The 19059-nt window shown below is 47.0% G+C and overlaps 1 protein-coding gene and 1 long non-coding RNA gene across 2 annotated transcripts in view; one reads left to right on the forward strand and one right to left on the reverse strand.

Moving 5' to 3' along the window:
* Window positions 1-1406: 1406 nt before the first annotated feature.
* Window positions 1407-19059, reverse strand: part of ext1b (exostosin glycosyltransferase 1b) — a 78907-nt gene continuing 61254 nt past the window's right edge. Inside the window, exons 5-11 of the mRNA XM_040188551.2 lie at window positions 18151-18283; window positions 15659-15777; window positions 11703-11798; window positions 7766-7855; window positions 6329-6489; window positions 5438-5609; window positions 1407-5086 (exon numbers count right to left, since the gene is read on the reverse strand). Coding sequence (XP_040044485.2) covers window positions 4901-5086; window positions 5438-5609; window positions 6329-6489; window positions 7766-7855; window positions 11703-11798; window positions 15659-15777; window positions 18151-18283 — 957 coding nt within the window. The 3' untranslated portion in view covers window positions 1407-4900. The remainder of the gene's footprint in view (window positions 5087-5437; window positions 5610-6328; window positions 6490-7765; window positions 7856-11702; window positions 11799-15658; window positions 15778-18150; window positions 18284-19059) is intronic.
* LOC144383515 (uncharacterized) lies at window positions 7818-10077 on the forward strand. Its single transcript, XR_013450943.1, has 2 exons — window positions 7818-8894; window positions 9013-10077. It is a non-coding gene; the product is annotated as an uncharacterized LOC144383515 (long non-coding RNA).

Genomic DNA, 19059 nt, shown 5'->3' on the forward strand with positions numbered 1-19059 from the left:
TACATCTGAGTATGACAGAAAGCGAGAAGAATTCGCATGTGTTATTAGAGTGTCGTCCTGAGGGAGGAAGGACAGATTCAGCAGCGGAGCAGCCAGAGTAAAAAACAAAGCCCTAATCCGTGCAGTAATGAACCCCTCCTGAGTGGGGGGGGCTCTTACATCACCGTGACGGAGTACGTTATGACTCGGCACACAGGTCGGGCCGAGCGCTTGTCCATGCCACAGAGACAGTGTGCTCGTTACACCGTGATGTTCGATCAATGTGCCTCTGGTGTCTGAAGAGGGAGACGCGAGCAGCAACGTCAGTGGAGGGATGACGTCTAGTAGATGAAGATTTGAGAACCTCTCCAATGGGCAGACCCAATGTAGGATGTTTCACATTTTAAATGATTACATAATGTGCAATGTCATAAAGATGTATTGCGTAATAATTAATAACATTTAGATGTTATGTTTGACATTGAAGGCATTACAGTCTATTAATAAGCCTGTTTTCTAATCAGTAGGTTTAAAGCTGGATTCATATTCCGCCACGATTTGTTAATCAAATTAGTGACACAAGTCCGACGTTTTATGTGAAGATCAGCGATGATAATGTACAATCATTTAAAGCAAAACAGTCAGTTTATGCTGGTTGAGAGAACTCATCGCTCTTTCTGCAACCGGAGCCCTCATTTGTTGAGAAAAAAAGAACTACGGCTGCTATCAAGCACCATTTACAGCTCAAATACAGAACTGACTTGTACTATTTGATGGTATCGCAAAGTGCAAAAGTGCCTCCACCAGAGGACGATATGGACGGAGAGCCAGCACTGTAGTGTGTGTGTAGAGAACAGATTAAGAAAAACATAATTTGTATGTCAAACATACTTTCACACTAACCTTTGTGTACGTTATATTTTATACTATTCCACATACAAAACGGACTTCTTTTGAAATACTATGTCTTGTTGCAAGGCCTTTTTTGTTTTGTTTTAATAGTATGCTATGATTTTTATAACATACTATGCTACTTAGACTAATTATATTTAAATGAGTTTGTTTTACTCTATATGAAATATCAGCCATTGATGACAACACAATATCAATAGAGTAATCTCACTTGTTGACTCGGCGGGAGGCTCTTCACATGCAGGTTTGTGCTGGTTGCAGCGCTGTAATCACTGTTCACTGTAAGGGAAGAAGAAAGGGAGACGTTAAGATAATGCTTAATGGTTTTAAGAAGAAATCACTTCTTTAAAATAGTAAAAACTTACCACCAGCCAATCACAGGCTCAGTAGGGCGGGTCTTTGGGAGGATAAATCATTGACTTAAAGCATATTACACTTCTTTTATAATATACTTTTTTTATTAAAAGTTCTCTAACATTGAAACAGTATCAAAAAAATAGGACAAGGCGAAGCAGTTATCATCAAATATGAGTTTATTTTTTTTTTTTATAAATCATTCTTACAAAATTGGCATTTATCTATTTCATTTGTGACCTCTATAAAAGTCTTAATTACAAGGTAGGAGGGAGGAGAAGGCATCGGGGCAACGGATCAACAGACGCGACTGCTGATTGGTAAAGCGATGCGGCCGATTCACTTATAAATAATCCCAAACAGGAAGTGGTCGTACATTGTTGCCTCGGCAACCGTGTCCAAACACCAAGATGAGAGCGTTGCGTTTTAATACGGGAAATGGAAGCGGCGAATTCACCAGTGTGTGAAAGGCTGGGCTGTTGGGGGGGGGGGGGGGGGGCGTTCGGTCCCTTCCTGCCCGTCTACTGGAATCAACAAGTCCGGGACAGTCAGTGCTCGGCATGTCAGGAACTCACATGTTGATAAAAAGGCACAAATCAAGAACAGGCGAGTCTCCAGCTCACTATAAACACCAAACCGACTGGCACATTTTGGGTAAACCTTCTTCCATCTGTTTCGAAGCACAGAATGATAACTTGCATAATGTCCCCCCCCCAATCAGAAGCGGATGCAGAGGTTTTCCCGGTGGCCCGAGTCCCATTCATCACGCTCTTGAGTTCTGGGCTCGGACGCATTGTGCAGCTGCCAACAGAGAGGTGGAGCGAGCTGCTCCTGCCAAGTTATCTGACCTGAAACCAAGCTTAGGATACACAACAGTGTCATAGCCTCACATCAATCATTGTAATGCATTGGGGGGGATGATACAACTGAATCATAAAATGTTTCCATCTGGTCCAGAGGACCCATCTGCTTATTATTTTCCGCGAGTCAGTTGCCGTGGTCTTTATTGGGACTTTGCAATTTGACTCCCGCGGAGAGCCGGGATTGTGCGTCCCGATCCAATTCTAGATCACTGGTGAGTGCGAGCTTTTAGAGTCAACACTCCACTTTATGTCTCCGAACATTTTCCATCTCTTGTGGGGGATTCTGTCTGAGGAAGAGATGCGTTCCCCCCCCCAAAAAACAGCGCAGAGTGAGACGTAGCGTGAGTTTGTGGATTAATGTGCACAGCGTGCAGAAAATAAACTGAATAAATACCATTAGCTCCCCTCTCATGACTCGTACGCGGTGCCTGTTGTTTATTCTTTCTCACACATTCAATATGTGCCTGTGTAGTCACGAGGATGGGTTTTTCATGAAGGATCAGCGACTGTGGTGGTTCTCTCGAGATGACACAGACACACACACACGGATTCAAACGCTCGGACATGAAGGGCTTGATATTGAATTGAAACAATACGGTTGTGTGAACGTGAAACGGGGACCAGATGGAGGAGCGCTGCTCTCCCAGAGTCACGTACAGCTGACGTGACTCCACATTAAACACGTCGTAAATCTCTCCCGGCAAACAACAACACTCCCAACTTCCCAGAACGTAAACACAAGCATGATATTCCAAGCAATGAGGGAACAAACACACGTACTTGATAGTCCGGCTGTTTGATACGTGCTGGGACAGAGCAGCTCTGCGTTGGGAGCTTTTGACCAGTGTCAAATGAGAGCACTTCAGAGCACGAAACAAGGCGACAAACGTGGATAAATCAATGAAAAAAACGTGAAAAAGACAACCATTCATCAACAGACCCAACGTACGCACGCACACACACACACACACACACACACACACACACACACACAGAGTTTGGGCTGAATTACTAGTCGACAGAAAGGCCACTACAGGCTTGCTGCTTCTTTCGAGTGTCCGCAGACTGAATGTGAGACGCAGACGGGGAGACAACAGCTCCGTGTGCTCGTCCAATACCAACAAGGTAAAACAAGGCGCTAAAGGTCAGGCGCTTTGCCGGGGACACGATGGCAAAGTGAAAAGCCGCTTTTACTGAGGGACAATCCGGGGGGGGGGGGGTTGTGTTCGAGCATCAGCTAGAAGGTCGTGTTTGTGGGTCACTGCTTTCACAACACAATGGTCCATAATGTGGGGACCCGTGGACAGCTTGTCTCCCGGGAATAAAACAGCACTCCAAATGAAATAGAACAACATAATTGAAGCCCGAACGCATCTCTGCCTGACAAATGGGAGAAAGGAGCCTTTGTCAATTTAATGGCTCTGAGGTCCTCTGATATGTCACGGAGAGAAATAAAATAAATAAATCACCGTGGCAGGAGAGCCGCACTGGACTGACGGGCAGAATAATTCAACGCGGGAGCATCTGGGCATCACAGACTGATGGAGGCGACGTGAAGTGCAATAAAAAAAAAAAAAAGAACTTCCCCGACCCGATGTCAGAACGGCACCGAAAAAAAATCACTCTACAAACACTCGTGTGAAATGGAGCCGGACGCTGGTCACTAAAGACCTGCTATGGACAGAAATTTCATTTCCTCGCTGCCAGGACGGTGCTGCAGGGCGTCGCAGGGAGAAATAAACGGGCACGAGTCCGGGTTAGAATGCAACGTTCTGCTCCATTTCATCCACAAATGTTCATTTCGCTCATTCCACGGAGGGAAAATGTACTCCGCTTGAGCTTATGGTTGGATGAGCCAACTTTTCAAGGTTCTTTACACACAGCACGCACAAATGTACATAGACACACACACACACACACACACACACACACGAGGGAAAGTACGGAAAGTTTAAAGGGGAAAATAAAAGATGATGAAAGTAAGATGAGAAAAAAGTACAACTGTCGTGGCCGGCGTGAGAGGAAAATGGGATGTGAAACGTGATGTTTTTCCAGCTCATCTTAGCGATAACGGACGCAGATGGGCCGTAATAAAAGCCGTATCAGCGCATCTAGGAAGGAACCGAGGAAAGGAAGGACAGGATGTTTTCAGGCTCAAGGATGTGCGTTGACACACAAGAATTTCAACAGATTATGCCGCCTTTGCAATAAAGACAGTTTGGACATTACTGTTGACCTCTTTCGCCTTGAGGGGGGCGAAATAATAAAGCGCTTACGCCGTGATGTTCAACCCCTCGGTACAAACGGTCCCCAGTGACACCAGCCGATCTGTACACAAATCAAACCAACCGAAGAACAGGGTGCCCCGGGCCATAAAGCAGGGGTTTTGGTTACATCCTGATGCAGAGTGGCGGGGGTGGCGGGGGTTGCTAGGGGCGACCAGTGGGATTCACGATCTTGGGACACCTTCCCTCTTCTACCGTCCTGCAGGGAGGTCCTCCCGCTCCACGTCGTACAAAAAAATATATCCTATCCAAGAGTTCTTCTCACGTCCGCAAAACACGCGGCAACTGTTGTGCGCGTCCGTCAGTTTGCCTGTCTGTGTTTGCGCTTGTCGCCTGTGTCTTCTCGTGTCCGAGCGCCATCCGCTCGTCTCCTATGCGCCGGTGCGCCGGGCGGGAGACGGAGCCGCGTGGCCCCCCCGTCCGCCCCGCCGGGGTCCCGCTCGTCCTTCTGCCCTCCACAGAGTCTCTCTCCCGCGTGGGGTCGCCCCCGGGGGGGCGCCGGTCCTGTCAGAGCCTCTCGATGTCCCTGTATTTCTTGCGGAGGATGGAGACCTGGTCCTTGAACAGGATGGGGTCCAGTCTCATCCGGGAGTGGACCAGCGGCATGGCGCCAAACCAGCTGGCGAACTTGTTCATGCAGGTTTGCCGCTGGGCAAAGTGGTCGGGATCGGCCCAGCGGGAAGCTCTCGAAGACTGCCGGGAACGGGGAGGGAAAGAAAACGGGTTAAGTGTCGCGGCACAGCGAGGCGTTAATGCTTGGGAGCAGCGAGGCTGAAGGACAATAGTCACTCACACTACGACTACTGATCTGACCAGCCAATGATAAGGGACAACCACTTGTAATAAGATAAGACGATGAACCGTTACTACCTAAGAGTAGTTAAGGTTGAAATAGCTCAAAGTGTTGGATTACTGTTTCCATGACTACCCCACAGGGAGCGATAAATAAAAAGCAGCATAGGAGTCCGGTCGGATACTGAGACACGCGTCTCTCAAAAGGCAGCGTTTTAAAAAGGGACAAGAAGGTGCTGAAGACGCTCGTACCTGTCCCATCATGGTCTCCTTGTACTGTTTCTTCTGTGTGACCTTGATGGGCGGCAGCTTGGTGACAGCGGAGACCAGGAAGTTCATCAGTATGTCCTCACAGTTGGCCAGCTGGTCCACCATGCCTTTCAGACTAGTGGGCAGGTAGTTGGTGTACAGGTGATGGTAATACCTGCCAGAGAGGAGAGAGAGAGTTACAATGTGGGAGGAGTGAATCGTGGACTGAAGATTTTATACTGATAAAAAAAACAAAAACGCTGGGCTGTGATCAAAATTCACGACTCGTGATCAAAGAATATTGACCTTATTAACTCAGCATGTCTACAGACTAAATGAAGGTCATTTTTGGTTTAATGCCTGAATAAACGCCACACTGGAGTGGAATAATTCCAGCTTCAGACCATTAAAGGTGGACGAGGAGCAGCACTCGTCAGCCGTTTGCGCTGCATTTGAACTTAAGCCTCAAACACCTTGACACGTGGAAGCCTTCGGGCAGGACTCTGTCCGTCCAAACACCGATTGAAATTCCAGGACGGATTGAGCGGCCGTCTCGCTGAAGATGATGAAGCGCTTGGCTGCAGGGATTCGCCGCTCGCATCGCAGCTGAGGGAAGCCACATTAGAGCTGACAGGGCCGTTGTAGAACTAAACGCAGGGACTATGAAACGCCGTGTAGCTGACAAATTGTCTTTTTTAGGGGGGGGGGGGGTAAAACATACCCAGTGTCAGATCAGCGATTTCCTTTGCAACATTGAACAAGGCGCCTGCTTTCATAATCTGCAGCTCTCTGCAGCTAAAGCATTCTATCAAAAGCAAAGCTGGGATCCCTGCTGTGATGGGAGAGGGGGGGGGTGTGGGGGGGACCAGCCCATCAGAGGACGAAGAGTCCCACCTGTGGTAGATGGCGGCGCCCGTCAGCACCATGGAGTAGTCGTTGGTCCATTTGGAGGTGTAGCCCCAGCGCTCCTTGTTGCCGTCCCAGAAGTGGCTGCGGGCGGGGTAACCCACGATCCGCTCCGGGAAGCTCTGCCACACCGTGAAGGCAAAGTCCACCTGGAAAAGCACACAGAGCAGCTGGTGAATCGCGGTTTCCCAATGCTTCACTTCAGGCATGATCTCTTTTACGCGGCGTTGATCCGGCGCCGACTACCATGACCGGGTGGGTCGAACAGTCCTCCAGCAGCCAGATGCTTGTCTTCATTTTTGGGAGGATTAGATTTATTGATTGCTGATGATAAAATGTTTTTATATTTAAAAAGGATACAGGATCCCACACTGTCGTTTTACTTTAAAGTAACCTTTATTGATAAATACAATTCATTGGAAGCTCTAATTCTCTTTTTTGAAAGTTCCTCCTTCCTGCCTGATCACAAGAAATTGAAGGTGTTCAGTTTACACAAAGCAAGAAATACATCCTTTGAATTGAGTTAAATCGCATATTTAAGGAATACGTTGTTTTTGACAAAAATGAATCCAAGAGGGAAAGGAAGAGAAAACAGGAAGAGCACTCAAACAAACCCGAGTGGAAATACTGCAGCAAACCTGTGTGGCAGCGATCAAAGCTTTCAGAAGGGCCTCAGCCTCCCGCCGCATATCACCACACCATCACACACAGATATTAATGAATCCTGGTGCCTAAAAGCCCAGCACATCATTTGTACCTGCTCTTCCTGCACGGCTTCGGGCCAAAGAAGAAGAGGAGAGCTCAGGAGAAAGGTATTTGAATGACGAGGCGGCCGCAAAGGAAAATACATCTTTATTGCAGAACTAAGAGAAACGGGCATCTGGGACAAAAACAAACAAACACGGGCGTTCACTGTGGATGCCATGTTTGTGTGCAATCTGCCTGCCACCGTCCTCACACGAGGGGGAATGAAGCGGTCGTGTTCTTGTGGACGGGCTCGAATCTGCGTTGGTATTATTTTTTTAATATGTAGTGCATTGATGTTTTTTTATTCATGACCAGTCTTTCATGGATAAAGCGCAGGTTTGTTTTGGGAGGCTGGCGTTTTTCTTCTCTTAGCGCCAGCTCTGCCTTTCCACCGCGATGCTTCGTGCAAACAGCGCCTACGAGGTCGCGCTCTGCGCCGTTCAAAGCGGCATCTGCTTTCCCATGGTGCCGAGCCAAAAAGCCTCTCGCTGGGAACCGAGAGCAGGAACAGTCCCCAAAGCACGAGGAAGTAAAATGCCCACAACAGCGTGAACACAGGCCGCCACACATGGGGCGGGAGGGAAGCGGGCGAGAAAGGGAAGGGGAGGAGGACGGAAAGAGGGCGAGAAAGGGAAGGGGAGGAGGACGGAAATGTTTTTTTTTCCTATTTCAAAATACCTCTGTGGTGGACAGCACCGTGTCCTCATCCAGGCTGAGGACGGCGTCGGTCGAGATGGTCTCGTAGGGCAAGAAGCGGCTGCTCATCACCTGCACGGGGAAACACAAAGCAGCAGCGGTTCAAGCCACACGTCACTAACAAGACGCCTCCCGCAGCATTCACTTGTCTGGAGTTCTGCAGAGAGAAATGTGGATCTGAAGGTTGTGCAGAATGTCTGAAAAATTAGGAAAAGGAAAAAACATGTCTTCTTACAAACTGACGGTGCAGAGGCGGGGAAGCCAACGTTTCCATGGAAACATGGTGGGCTCCATCTCGTCCTACATTTGCAGGTTGTCTCGAGGGTTTTGTTCCATGTATGGACATTTTTATTCCTCGTCTTGGAACGCAGGTCTTTTGAACGGCATCATTCTGCAGCTTGCAGAATGATGCCGTTGAACACAACGTGATATAAAACGTAACGTTGATGAGAAGTGATGCAACGAGACGGCGGTGAAAGATCAGAAAGTCCATCAAAACAATGAGCAAAAGACAGACTGCAGTCTGCTGATAACGACTTGTTCACTTGCGACCCCTTTCTCATGAGTTCACCCAGAGACATATTTTAGAATAAAAAGTCTTCCACGTCTCCGGTAGATACCGTGTACATCTTTGATGACTCATTACAAATTCACAGAAGACAACAAACAGCAGCACGCGGAGAAGAGAGAAGACAATATCCTACGCTTTACTGCCCCCCCCCCCCCCTCTTTCTCCATTGTTTTCAAAGGTGATGGAGCGCTGATACAAGTTTTCATTACTGCTGCAGGGTCGTCTTTCTCGTTGGAAATCAATAGCAACACACAAATGCAACCGGAGACATGCAGCAGGAGTCACGGGTCCGTTTGTTCGCCACTAATTGAACTTTCCTCTCCGCCACTCCACAGCAAAAGAAAAACAGACTTTTGGTCCTTGGCTGCTGTGATGAGAAGCGAGGACCGAGACGAGGACGGGAGAACAGCGGCAGCAGAGGAAGTGGCTCCGGCTGTAACGAGCTCCCACATGGACGACAAGCGCCTCTAATGGACGTGGAGCCGCGGCCAGACACGCGCACTAACAGCCTCTTATTCCTTATTGCACGCAGCCGTGAAGGTCAGTACGGCTTCTTTGTGAAAAAGCGGCAGTGAAAAGTCATTACATTTATACGCAACGGTGGTCGGCGTTAAGCTCCTTTCTCGCCGGGCTCCGTCTGTGACCTCGCTCTCCACAGGTCTCCATCCCTCCTACAGCCTCAATCAAGCAGCCTTTACTCCACCTCTCCCCCAAAAACCCTGCAGAGACTCGACCGACACTCGTGTTTCATCGGGGTGGAGGAGGAGAGAAAGCTCTCACTTCCATCGTCAGCATTGCTGCTGTAGATGTCTGGCGGGCATCGAGACGGAAACCAAGCAACCCCCATCTCTGCTCTCCAGGTTTCCCACTGTTCAGCCAGAATGCATCAGGGAGAATACCAGCGAAGAAGAGATGGAGAGAGCCAGACGGTTTGAAACGTCAGAAGTGACGTATTGGCCCGGGGCTTCCTGGTGCTCTCTGCAGTCAAAACCTGCCTCCAGCTCTCTAGAGGGGACAAGCATCGGAGGACAGAGAGAGGACGTCCACCAGTTTGGTGTAAACAATATCAAGCGCTGTTTTTAACTGTGAATAAATCAAGACCGACCGTATAGCAACTCTTCCACGTCGTAAAAAGGGCACGGCGGTTTGTTCCGTGCGCTGAGGACTCGATTTTCACGTAGAATGAATTCACACAGGCCCTAAAAGCACACGCTGTGTGTCCTCGTGCCACAAACCCTCACGCGCGTAAATGACAACGCATGTGCAGATAAATGTGCAGCTGGTTCGGGTGGCGAGCGCGTTTCCCTGGAGATGGATCCCTGTGCGCGCAACAACACATAATCCAAGAGGTCTTGTTCTTAATCCGACAGGTATTTGGCAGACGTGGGTCGCATTGAGAGGGAAGTTTGACTTGTATGGCAGTAATGAGGCGAGCAAAGTAAAAAAGGCTTCATTAAAATGGGCTTTGTGAGGTTGTGCATTTTTAGTGCGATGTTGTATTGTTTTGGGGGACTAAAGAAAAATAAGCAAGTAAGAGAAGGACAATCGCTGACATTTCCACTCTTTCTTCACTGGCAATTTGCGAGGTTTCGCAAACCCTGGGAAGAAGTTTTGACAATAGTTTTGTACAAATTATAAACAAGATGGTTTTTATATTATGCTCTTTGAGGATGTTCAAAAATAAATGAAATTATGAATAAAGGATCCATCTTTTTTTTAATTATTCCTGGCAATGTAGAGAATTTGAATAAGAAACGTAAGCCTTCATGCTTGAAAATGAAATATAAAGAACACTGATGAACAAGAACAAGTTTAAATGTTGGAGACAGAAAAAAGGGAAATCGTTTTATAGATTAAGGAGGGAGGGTGCATTGGGAGGAATTTAAACTCAGTATGACCTCCATCTTTCTACATTTCTGGCTAGAGTCCCGGTCAGAGTGTACAAAATGATAAATAAAGGGGACGGTGCAGTGATGGGGAAGCAGAAAGAAGATGAGAGGAAGAGAAAATGATGAAGAGCGGAGGAAAAGAGAGCATCTGAGAGTGGGGAAGGAGATGAAGGGGAGAGAGGATGAGCAACGTGAGAGTGGCAGGAAAAAAAGGCAAAAGGGATGAAAAACTCCCTCTGTGGGGTGGAGCAGCACAGCCTGGCTCGCCACAGTAAACACAGAACCCGCCGCAACCACAACAAACCACAGGCTTCCTGGCAAACGCACACACACACAAGCACACGCTAAGCCTGTTCCGCTGGCTTTCCAGACACGGCCACACCACTACTGGGAGAGCGCTGTGATTGACAGCTCGGGAGAGGCAAACCGTAAACTCAGCCTACCGCCGGGTGACACTGATGCGAAAACCACTTCCTCTGATTGGCAGGTGAAGTTAAGTCCTCGCAAGCGGGACGGGTGGGGGGGGTAAGGGGACGGCATCAGAGGAGTCTGATGTCTCACAATACAGATGGCAACCACATCCTGTTTTACTTTGCTATGAAAAAAAGAACACAATAAAAACATGCTCGCATCGGCGCTCAGAGGCATTTAATCCCCGTGTGTCCACGTCTTGACAAGCAGAGGTCACGAGGGGTCAAGAGGAACATACCAGTCTGCAGCCTAATGCGACTGTCATAATAAATGCCACGAGTCATGCTCCCAGCTCCCAGCTCGGGCTGGAGGCTTAACTCAACACGTAAGTTATATAAAAGTGTCAGTCGGGGGCAAAAACACAAAAACATATCAAGACTGACGTGCCGAGTCATGTTATTTTTCCTCTGTATTTCCATATTTTTTGTCAAGACTTTTTTTTAAGGAAATAAAGTTTCCTTCCCTCTTTTCTAATTTCAAATACAGTATATTCCACCTATTGTCTGCAAAAAAACAAACAGTGTGGCTTGGCAGTAAGCGAAGATGCTCAACGCCTCGAAACAGCAGTCCACAAACGTCCTGAGGACTACGTCCACATGGAAGGAACGTGCTTATGTTAGCCTAGCACAAATGCTAACTGGAGGATGAAACCCAGCCACCGCGTTAAAGATGAAACCTTTTCAAGGCCCTCTGCTGCACCGGGTGCTCCGTGCTTGTTCATTCAATTATTTTAATGTTTAATAAACAGAAAAACATTTATTAAAACGCACACTGCTACTACGCACTTATCCACTATTGCCTCCTCAGCTTTTCTAACAACATGCATTTGTCAATGCGCATTTCTCCCTTCAAACTACACCATTCCCATTACTGAGCTTTGATTGAAACAGTGCAAACCTTCCTTTAATGGAATCAGTCAGCACCACTACAGGAGCTCCGCGGTGTCGGAGAAGAAGGGCTGTGTAAGTAGCAGGGCGCTGAGGCTCACCTTATTCTCCCCCTCGATGACGATGACAGGGACGGAGGTGGCGGGCCAGCGGTGCTTGGCCGGGAGGGGCTTGTCACAGTTCCACAGGACGATGATCTGGAATCACACAAGCGACACATTAGCACCCGCAAACAACTCATTTCATTTCCTGTAACGAAAACACAGTCCCCGGCGCGGGGAACAGGTGACATTTACGTGGCCTAACCGGCCAGCAAATGTCACCTTTGCACAGGCTCATTGAGGGTTAAAGAGCCAGAAGGAAATACAATGCTCCCGATTATTGCTGCAGAATGATTCGCACGGTTTGGCCCGTCACATTGTCGCCTTTCATTTCTAGCTGTGACACATCGCTGAACACATTTCCTCAGACTAGACCAGATGATGGTTTTACAAGAGGGACTCGTGTTTGAAATGACTCGGACACGCAGGTCAGCTAACGGTGACGTGCGCAGCTCGTACATGTTTGATGAGGAACACACACGCACACACACACACACACACACACACACACACACACGTTGCCATATCTCAGACTCTTCTCATGCATCTTTAATGGTAGTGACACTAAATGAATCCCTTTCTACGCACTAAACTGTGTAGAAGACATCTGTTTTTACTGGTATTAATAAAGTCTTTTGAAGGTAGTGTGTGTTTTAATCTTTTCAAAACCATAAATGTTGAGGAATGAACTGAACATTTGTGATGCAGCTTGTTAGCATGCGTGGCTAACTAGCTTAGCTCCGACCTTGAGCAGTGAGCTTTACTTCAAAAGAAGTCAGCATACCATTAGCTTACTGCATCTGTCTAAAATGCAAGATTATGTAAACGGACCAAATAAAAAAAAAGGCCATTACATCATAAGTTATAGCGTTAGCATTATTAGCATTATAAGTTTAGACGGGAGCAGGCCTAGCACACAAAGACACCCTGTGGTGACCCTGAAAGTTTGTCCTCATCCCTGAAGCCTTTTCTCTCCTGATGTTAAAAATGAAAACACATCGTTAAGTACGCAATAAAACGGGGTTATGTTAGAATAAACAGACCGGCTGTTTCTTTTCTGATGTAGTTTAACCAGCACTCACTGCATTGCAAGAACAATCCTGTTTTCATTTACATTGATCATCAGCTGGTGAGGATGCTGAGTTTTGCCTTTGTTTTCAAAGCAAACTAGTCTGTAGTTCTAGAACGGGCAATAAAGTGGTTTGACAACTCTCCCTTAATTCTTTTAATTAAATGACCTCGGGTATTACTATAAATAATCCTTTTGTCCCAGGATAATGTTGTAAAGTGTACGTTAATGTGTCCAGGGAACTCTTTGTGTAGTCACTATGCAGCTCAAATAAAACAAGAGTCTATAAATATAGAATATAAAGAATAAAAATGGATTTTAAATCAAACAAAATCTTCCCAAAACCGCCCCGATCCATTTTCAAGTACAAAAAAGCATCACAAATAGCTTATAATAAAATATATTTCCAAAGATTTATTAGTTTGCCGTTTTGTGAGTTTTGCCCAGGGCTGCATCACCACCATCTGCTGGGTCTTTCACTTCCTCCGTTTCTGCTGTGCACACAGCGCTGTGGGAAGGTCATGCTGCTCAGAAACACATTCCAAATCTGAGCAATTTAAGTCCTGTGGTATTTTTAGCGAACATTATTTTCCTTAAAAATCAAACCTAGAACTCAAAAATAATGCCGATGCCAGGGTGCAGCGTGTATTCTGAGCTCTGCTGGTACGGTAAATCTACCCGGGAAATTGAGGTTGGAAAATTAGAACAAATTTAGACATGAAGATGAACAATGGCAAAGCAAACGCTGCCAATATAAACGTATCAAATGGAACCGGCCTGAACCTGCACGCCTAGAACACCCAATCAGCACCGAGGAATGTGGAAGGAACCCATCATCAGCATCCTGTCCTGGAGTGTTCAGTTGCTGTGTGTCAGCCAACATCTGCCCTGCTGAAACGCCCTTGAACAAGTCAGTAAAGTGATCCATCCCAGTTCCTCCGTGCAGAGCTGTCGTCGACGCCGTGCTCAGGCCGACCGCAACTTTCCCTGCAGCGATCGATACGGTTTCCCATGATGCAGATATTCACCGTGTGACGCCCGGCGGCCTCTGAGAACCAACCCTGCCGGATCGTGAGCTGGAAGCCATTTGGATGTCTGCGTTAAGGTGTTTGCCTCGCGTCTACAGAGCGGCTGTGTTCAAACAGCTGTGACACAAAGCTGTTTGATGAATGGGCGCAAATGATCTCGTCATGACAAGCCAGAACAGATGAACAGCAAAAACAAGCATCATCCACGTGGTTGAATCATTGTGCGGTTACAGCAGGTACACGGCCCGGATGCCTGCACATGCTGCGCGCACCCAGCAGAGTCAAATGTGTGATTCCACTCTTGCAGGGGCTCTGTTTCTTGATTAGAAAGACAGATGGTGTCTCCGTCAGCCCACCAGCCGCCTCGGGGAGCCCACGGTGCTTACGTGTGCCTGCATGTGTGCGCATGACTGGAGGGGAAGGGTGAAGACCGCGCGCGTCTGGGAGGAACGCCTCGAAATGCCCGCGCGCACAACAGGGGCCCTCGCTGCACCGGCAAGCGCCTCAAAAGCTTTCCCGTGTCCAATTCAGCCTCCTCCGCCCGCAGAGGCCTTTCATTCTCTCCCCTACGTTCATTTATTTATATCCCTCTCTTCAGCAACCCCCTCTCTGTCGAGGGGGGGCGGCTGAAAGTGTGCTGGTGACGTCGGGTCTTCAGCAGACGCGCTGTCGCCATAAGGAGCTGAGGTATCCTGATGCACTTGTCGAGATCGCCAACCCGGTTTCTTGTATTAACCCCAAGGAGGATGACTGATGTCATCGATCGTTTGGGATTGAGAACAATAAGTGTAGAATTTGAAAGACGTCCACATATTTCAGGCAGGAAAAGTCTGTTTAAGATTCAGTCACTTGTCAAAGTGACTTTGGGTGACATCATTGGGGAGGAGGGACTGAACATCTAAGCTAGAAAGTTGGGAAATAAATGTGCGTCTCTCAAACTCTTTTATCTGGAAGATCCAACAAATAATAAATAAGTCTCCCTAATTGCATTATGGGACGTGCAGCATCCACAGTCCTGACAAGCTCCTTCTGTTGTCACCCATTGATTCCTGGGATTTAACGAGTGGTCGAGTTCACCAAGATAAGAAAATAAATCCCATATCACATGCTGCATATTGTTTGTCTGACACAAGGAAACATTTTAAACAGAAAAGTAAGCAAAACGATCTGTTGATGTGAGAGCAGATGATGTTTATGTATCTCATGGAAAAACGCATATTTGGCAAATCTTATCCAAATACTAACCAGCCGTGTTAACAGGGATATCCGCTCACACGGATAGCGTGTACACAAATACACACACGTTTAAGCGCCCTACCCACAAAAAACACACATTCATATCGTATATTCCCGCTGCCCAAACAATCACACGCGGACACATTACTCCTGTGAAACACACTCACACTCACGCAAACTCCTACAGAACACAGAACTGCTTACTCATGCACTGTGCTGGGCAAACAAACACACGCGCACAAAAAAACAGCCATTGGGGAGAAAATTCCATTTCATTTCCTGTGCTGGTAAGGAGCAAGCAGGGGAATCAATACATGCCGTCTCCAGCTGTGCTGAAGGGGCTTCGCTGCCATGGAGACAGATGTACCACTGCTACAAATTGCTGCACTAATTCAATCCACCGGAGTTAACGCACACACACACAAACCAACGCAGAGACACACACTCACACACAGACACACACCGGGATGGAAGATGAACGTTGTTGATCTGGTCGGAAAATGCGATCGCAAATAGGAGCCGCTTAATGCGCACAATTTGGGCAGTCACAGGGTGGAGGTCAATGGATGATTCTTCAGTAAACACACACACACACACACACAAACACACAAATAAAGGCATACCTGTGAACAGTACTGGGACTTGGCCACAGCTACCAGGAGCTTGAGTATGGGCTGCGACTGGGACACCAGAGGGGAGACGGCATGGATGACCGCGGTGAACTTGGGGTAGGGTTTGATACCTGGAACACAACGGGGAGAGAGTCACTCATTCATGCAGATTCACAAATCCACTAAACACATTTTTGTCATTTTAACGTCTTTAAGAGAACAAATCTGAGAGGCCCTCATTTACAAACACTGCATACTTGAAACAAGACTGCTGGAAGTTCACAAAAAAATATAGATCATAGAATAGTGAGAAATGTGCATTTTCAAGCAACAACTTTAACGTGTTTTGAAAATGTCAAATCTCCTTGAACGATGAATATTTCATTTCGGAAACTCTGCAGCCCAATGAGCAGACAACTAAGTGCTGACTTTAAATTCAGCCTGGCTTCATGTCGGAGGAGAGTAACCGAGGCTGAAAATGAGCCGGAAGAAAGATATTGAGCAGGATGGAACAAGATGTTCAACTTTTCTTAATTTAAATGTAATCTAACCCAAAGCAACAAAGCGTGGCGCGGAGGAGACGGCATTAAAGGAGCCTCCGTCCTGAGCAACTCTTTGTGAGGAGGAATAAACGCAGTCTTAAAAGTCGGCAAACTATCCCGGTGATTCACAACGTTATGAGTGCAGTTTTCTCAAACCCATGAATTTGTACAATAAGCTCATGAACATGAAACATTGAGAAAAACCTGCAGCCACATTACGGTTGTTCAGCTCATTTTTAATTTTGGATGTGCATGCTGTTTTCTGTCCTCGGCAGATGATTCTCAGAGGCTTTTTATCTCTCTATCAGCACATTACACAGCTCACATGCTAAATATTCAAAGCAACACAAAGGCTGGTTTGGGGTTGATTCCGAAGGTTCTATAAACCTCGCCTCCTGCCAACGTGAGGCAAGGTTTTACGTACGTTCTGGGTGTTTTTGTACGGTTTGGTCCCGGAGAAGGCGAATCCCAACGCAAAGACACAACTGACATTTTTGACCAGTGATTTGCGGCCGGGCCAGTAGCCAGGCCCACCGTGGTCTGGGGTCCGCATACTTCTGGCCATAAGGCGATCTCAGTATAGATGTCCCTGCATTTTATATACATTGTTTTCATTTACAGTTATAATACGTCCATTATTATCTCAAGGTTGATCAACAGAATCACGCAGTTCAAATAATTTGCTTATAGTAATCATGGAGTCCACTTAGTGTTCATTTTTTAACTATAGTATTTTTTTTTTTTTACATTGACTCCCATGATTCTTTTCTTTGTGTTAACTTATGAGAAGCAGCAACGAAATGGGCCATTGGGATGCAGCAGCACAGTGTGCGTGGTCCTCGAGGTAAAGCAAACTGTGGCTGAAGACGCTGCTGCACTTTCAAACACAGAACAAAGAAAAATACATTCTCATACGTCAGTATAATGATCATCCACTACAATTTAATCTGGACAGATCCGATCATTCAAAAATACAAATATAGTTATTATAAAGCTGTTTTGATCAGCAGTGGGATATCTTTTGTTAAAGCTGCTTTGATCACAGGATGTTGAACAAGACACATTGTCAAATATATACTGTTATATGGGTTTTATTATTCTCAAGTACACATTGTGTACAGCCCCCCAAAGTCTTTCAGCTTTCTAAATGAAAAGTCCATTTAACTGGATTCCAGGAGAACAAACTGCTGTGATGCCCGATGAGTCTGAGTGTCTCATTGTCTCTCAGAGAACAAGACGACGTGTCAATTGGAAGCTTTGATTTTACTCAATTACCCATCAGCAACAAGCCGGCTTGTCTCCTAAAACCCGTCCCTGCTTAATTGCGTTCTGTTTGGCAAACAAATAAACTCGCCGGCGCTGTAATCCGTCAATTTGATGTCCCCCCCCCGCCCACCCAAACACTCCGGAGCTACATCAGTGTAGTTTTGCGCGGCCGTGCTACGGCCGTCTGTGTGTGTATGTGTGTGTGTGTGTGTGTGTGTGTGTGTGTGTGTGTGTGTGTGTGCGTGCTGCTGGCGGATGATGATGGAGTGAGGGAGAGAGGGATGGAGAGGCTCCAGGGTCACAGATAAGTGGCGGGTGGGGGGGGGGGGGGGGGGGGGTTGGGGTGGACACAGTGCTGCTGACTCGTAGCGGGACGGATTGGTCTCGCCGCGGCGGCAGCACCAGTAGCAACGCTGACTCAAGACCCGGTGACGGACGACTGATGTGTCAGCGCGACGAACACAAACATCCGTCAACATGCGGCTGCGGCGCGCTGGAGGGAGGGAGGGGGGGGGGGGGGGGGCATAATCCCGTCAAAGCTCCACAGCCACAGCTTGACCAAAATGTACTTAGCTGTTTGGACTTTCCCACCAACCTCTGCGGTTCAGTTCAGGTCCACTTGTGTGTAGAAGCGTCACATAGCAGCACTGTGTGTGTGTGTGTGTGTGTGTGTGTGTGCGTGCGTGCGTTACTAACCCAGTGTCGCGTAGTAGAAGGGGAAGTCTCCCAGGTATCCGGAGTACTGCGGCAGGGCGAAGAGCCCTCCAGGGTGGCTGTTCCACATGAGGCTGCTCCTGGAGCCGTGCTCCAACACGCGGTCCTGGATGATCTGCACGTGGAACCACAAATAAACTCAAGGCCGCCTCAAGATGGTTCTTTTCAAATGTAAATGTTTGGACTGCAATTTTTTTTGTTTGTTAAAATAAAAAAATAAACAACCTCAAACAAGCTTCTTTGTTCCTTTCTACTCCAACTACGGTCCACTTTGTACATGAGGCACATCCTTCTCTTGACCTCTTGTTATAAAATGTTACTTTTAACACAGAATACAAAAAGACAAAATCAAGACAGATCGAGCCAGGAAATGAACATGTGTAACAGGTACACACATTCAATACTGCAGATGTGCAAATATGCAAAGAGTGCTATATGCTGGCTAGCTTTTTAATAGCACATCTTTTAGATCTCCAAACTGTTAAAGCGACTACACAGAAGTTTAAAAACGGATTCAATGATCTTTAGTCATCATCTAAAATGTTTAAAGAGACAGCAGTTTGTCAAATAGCGGCCCGCTCGGTCAATGTTGACGCCTTGGGCAGTGAGCTTGTACTTGACTTCCTGAAGTGAATCCTTCAGTACTTTGTTTCAGAAAGAAACACAAAGTCATCCACCTGTGTGAGACAAATGTGTGCTCTTGGACTACGTAAATATACTTAACCTAAATCTAAAACTTTGGTAATCTTGCAGAAGACAAAATCTAAGCAATAGAGGCCAAAATATCTTATTATTCCTCAAAAGACCAGATCCTACGTGATTCATCAGGAAACATTTTTGATTTGTTTTTTTCTAGAAGCTTTATTAAAATTCCAAATGTTGCATGTTGTG

This window comes from Gasterosteus aculeatus, chromosome 10 (genome assembly GCF_964276395.1).
Source record: "Gasterosteus aculeatus chromosome 10, fGasAcu3.hap1.1, whole genome shotgun sequence".
NCBI lineage: Eukaryota > Metazoa > Chordata > Actinopteri > Perciformes > Gasterosteidae > Gasterosteus > Gasterosteus aculeatus.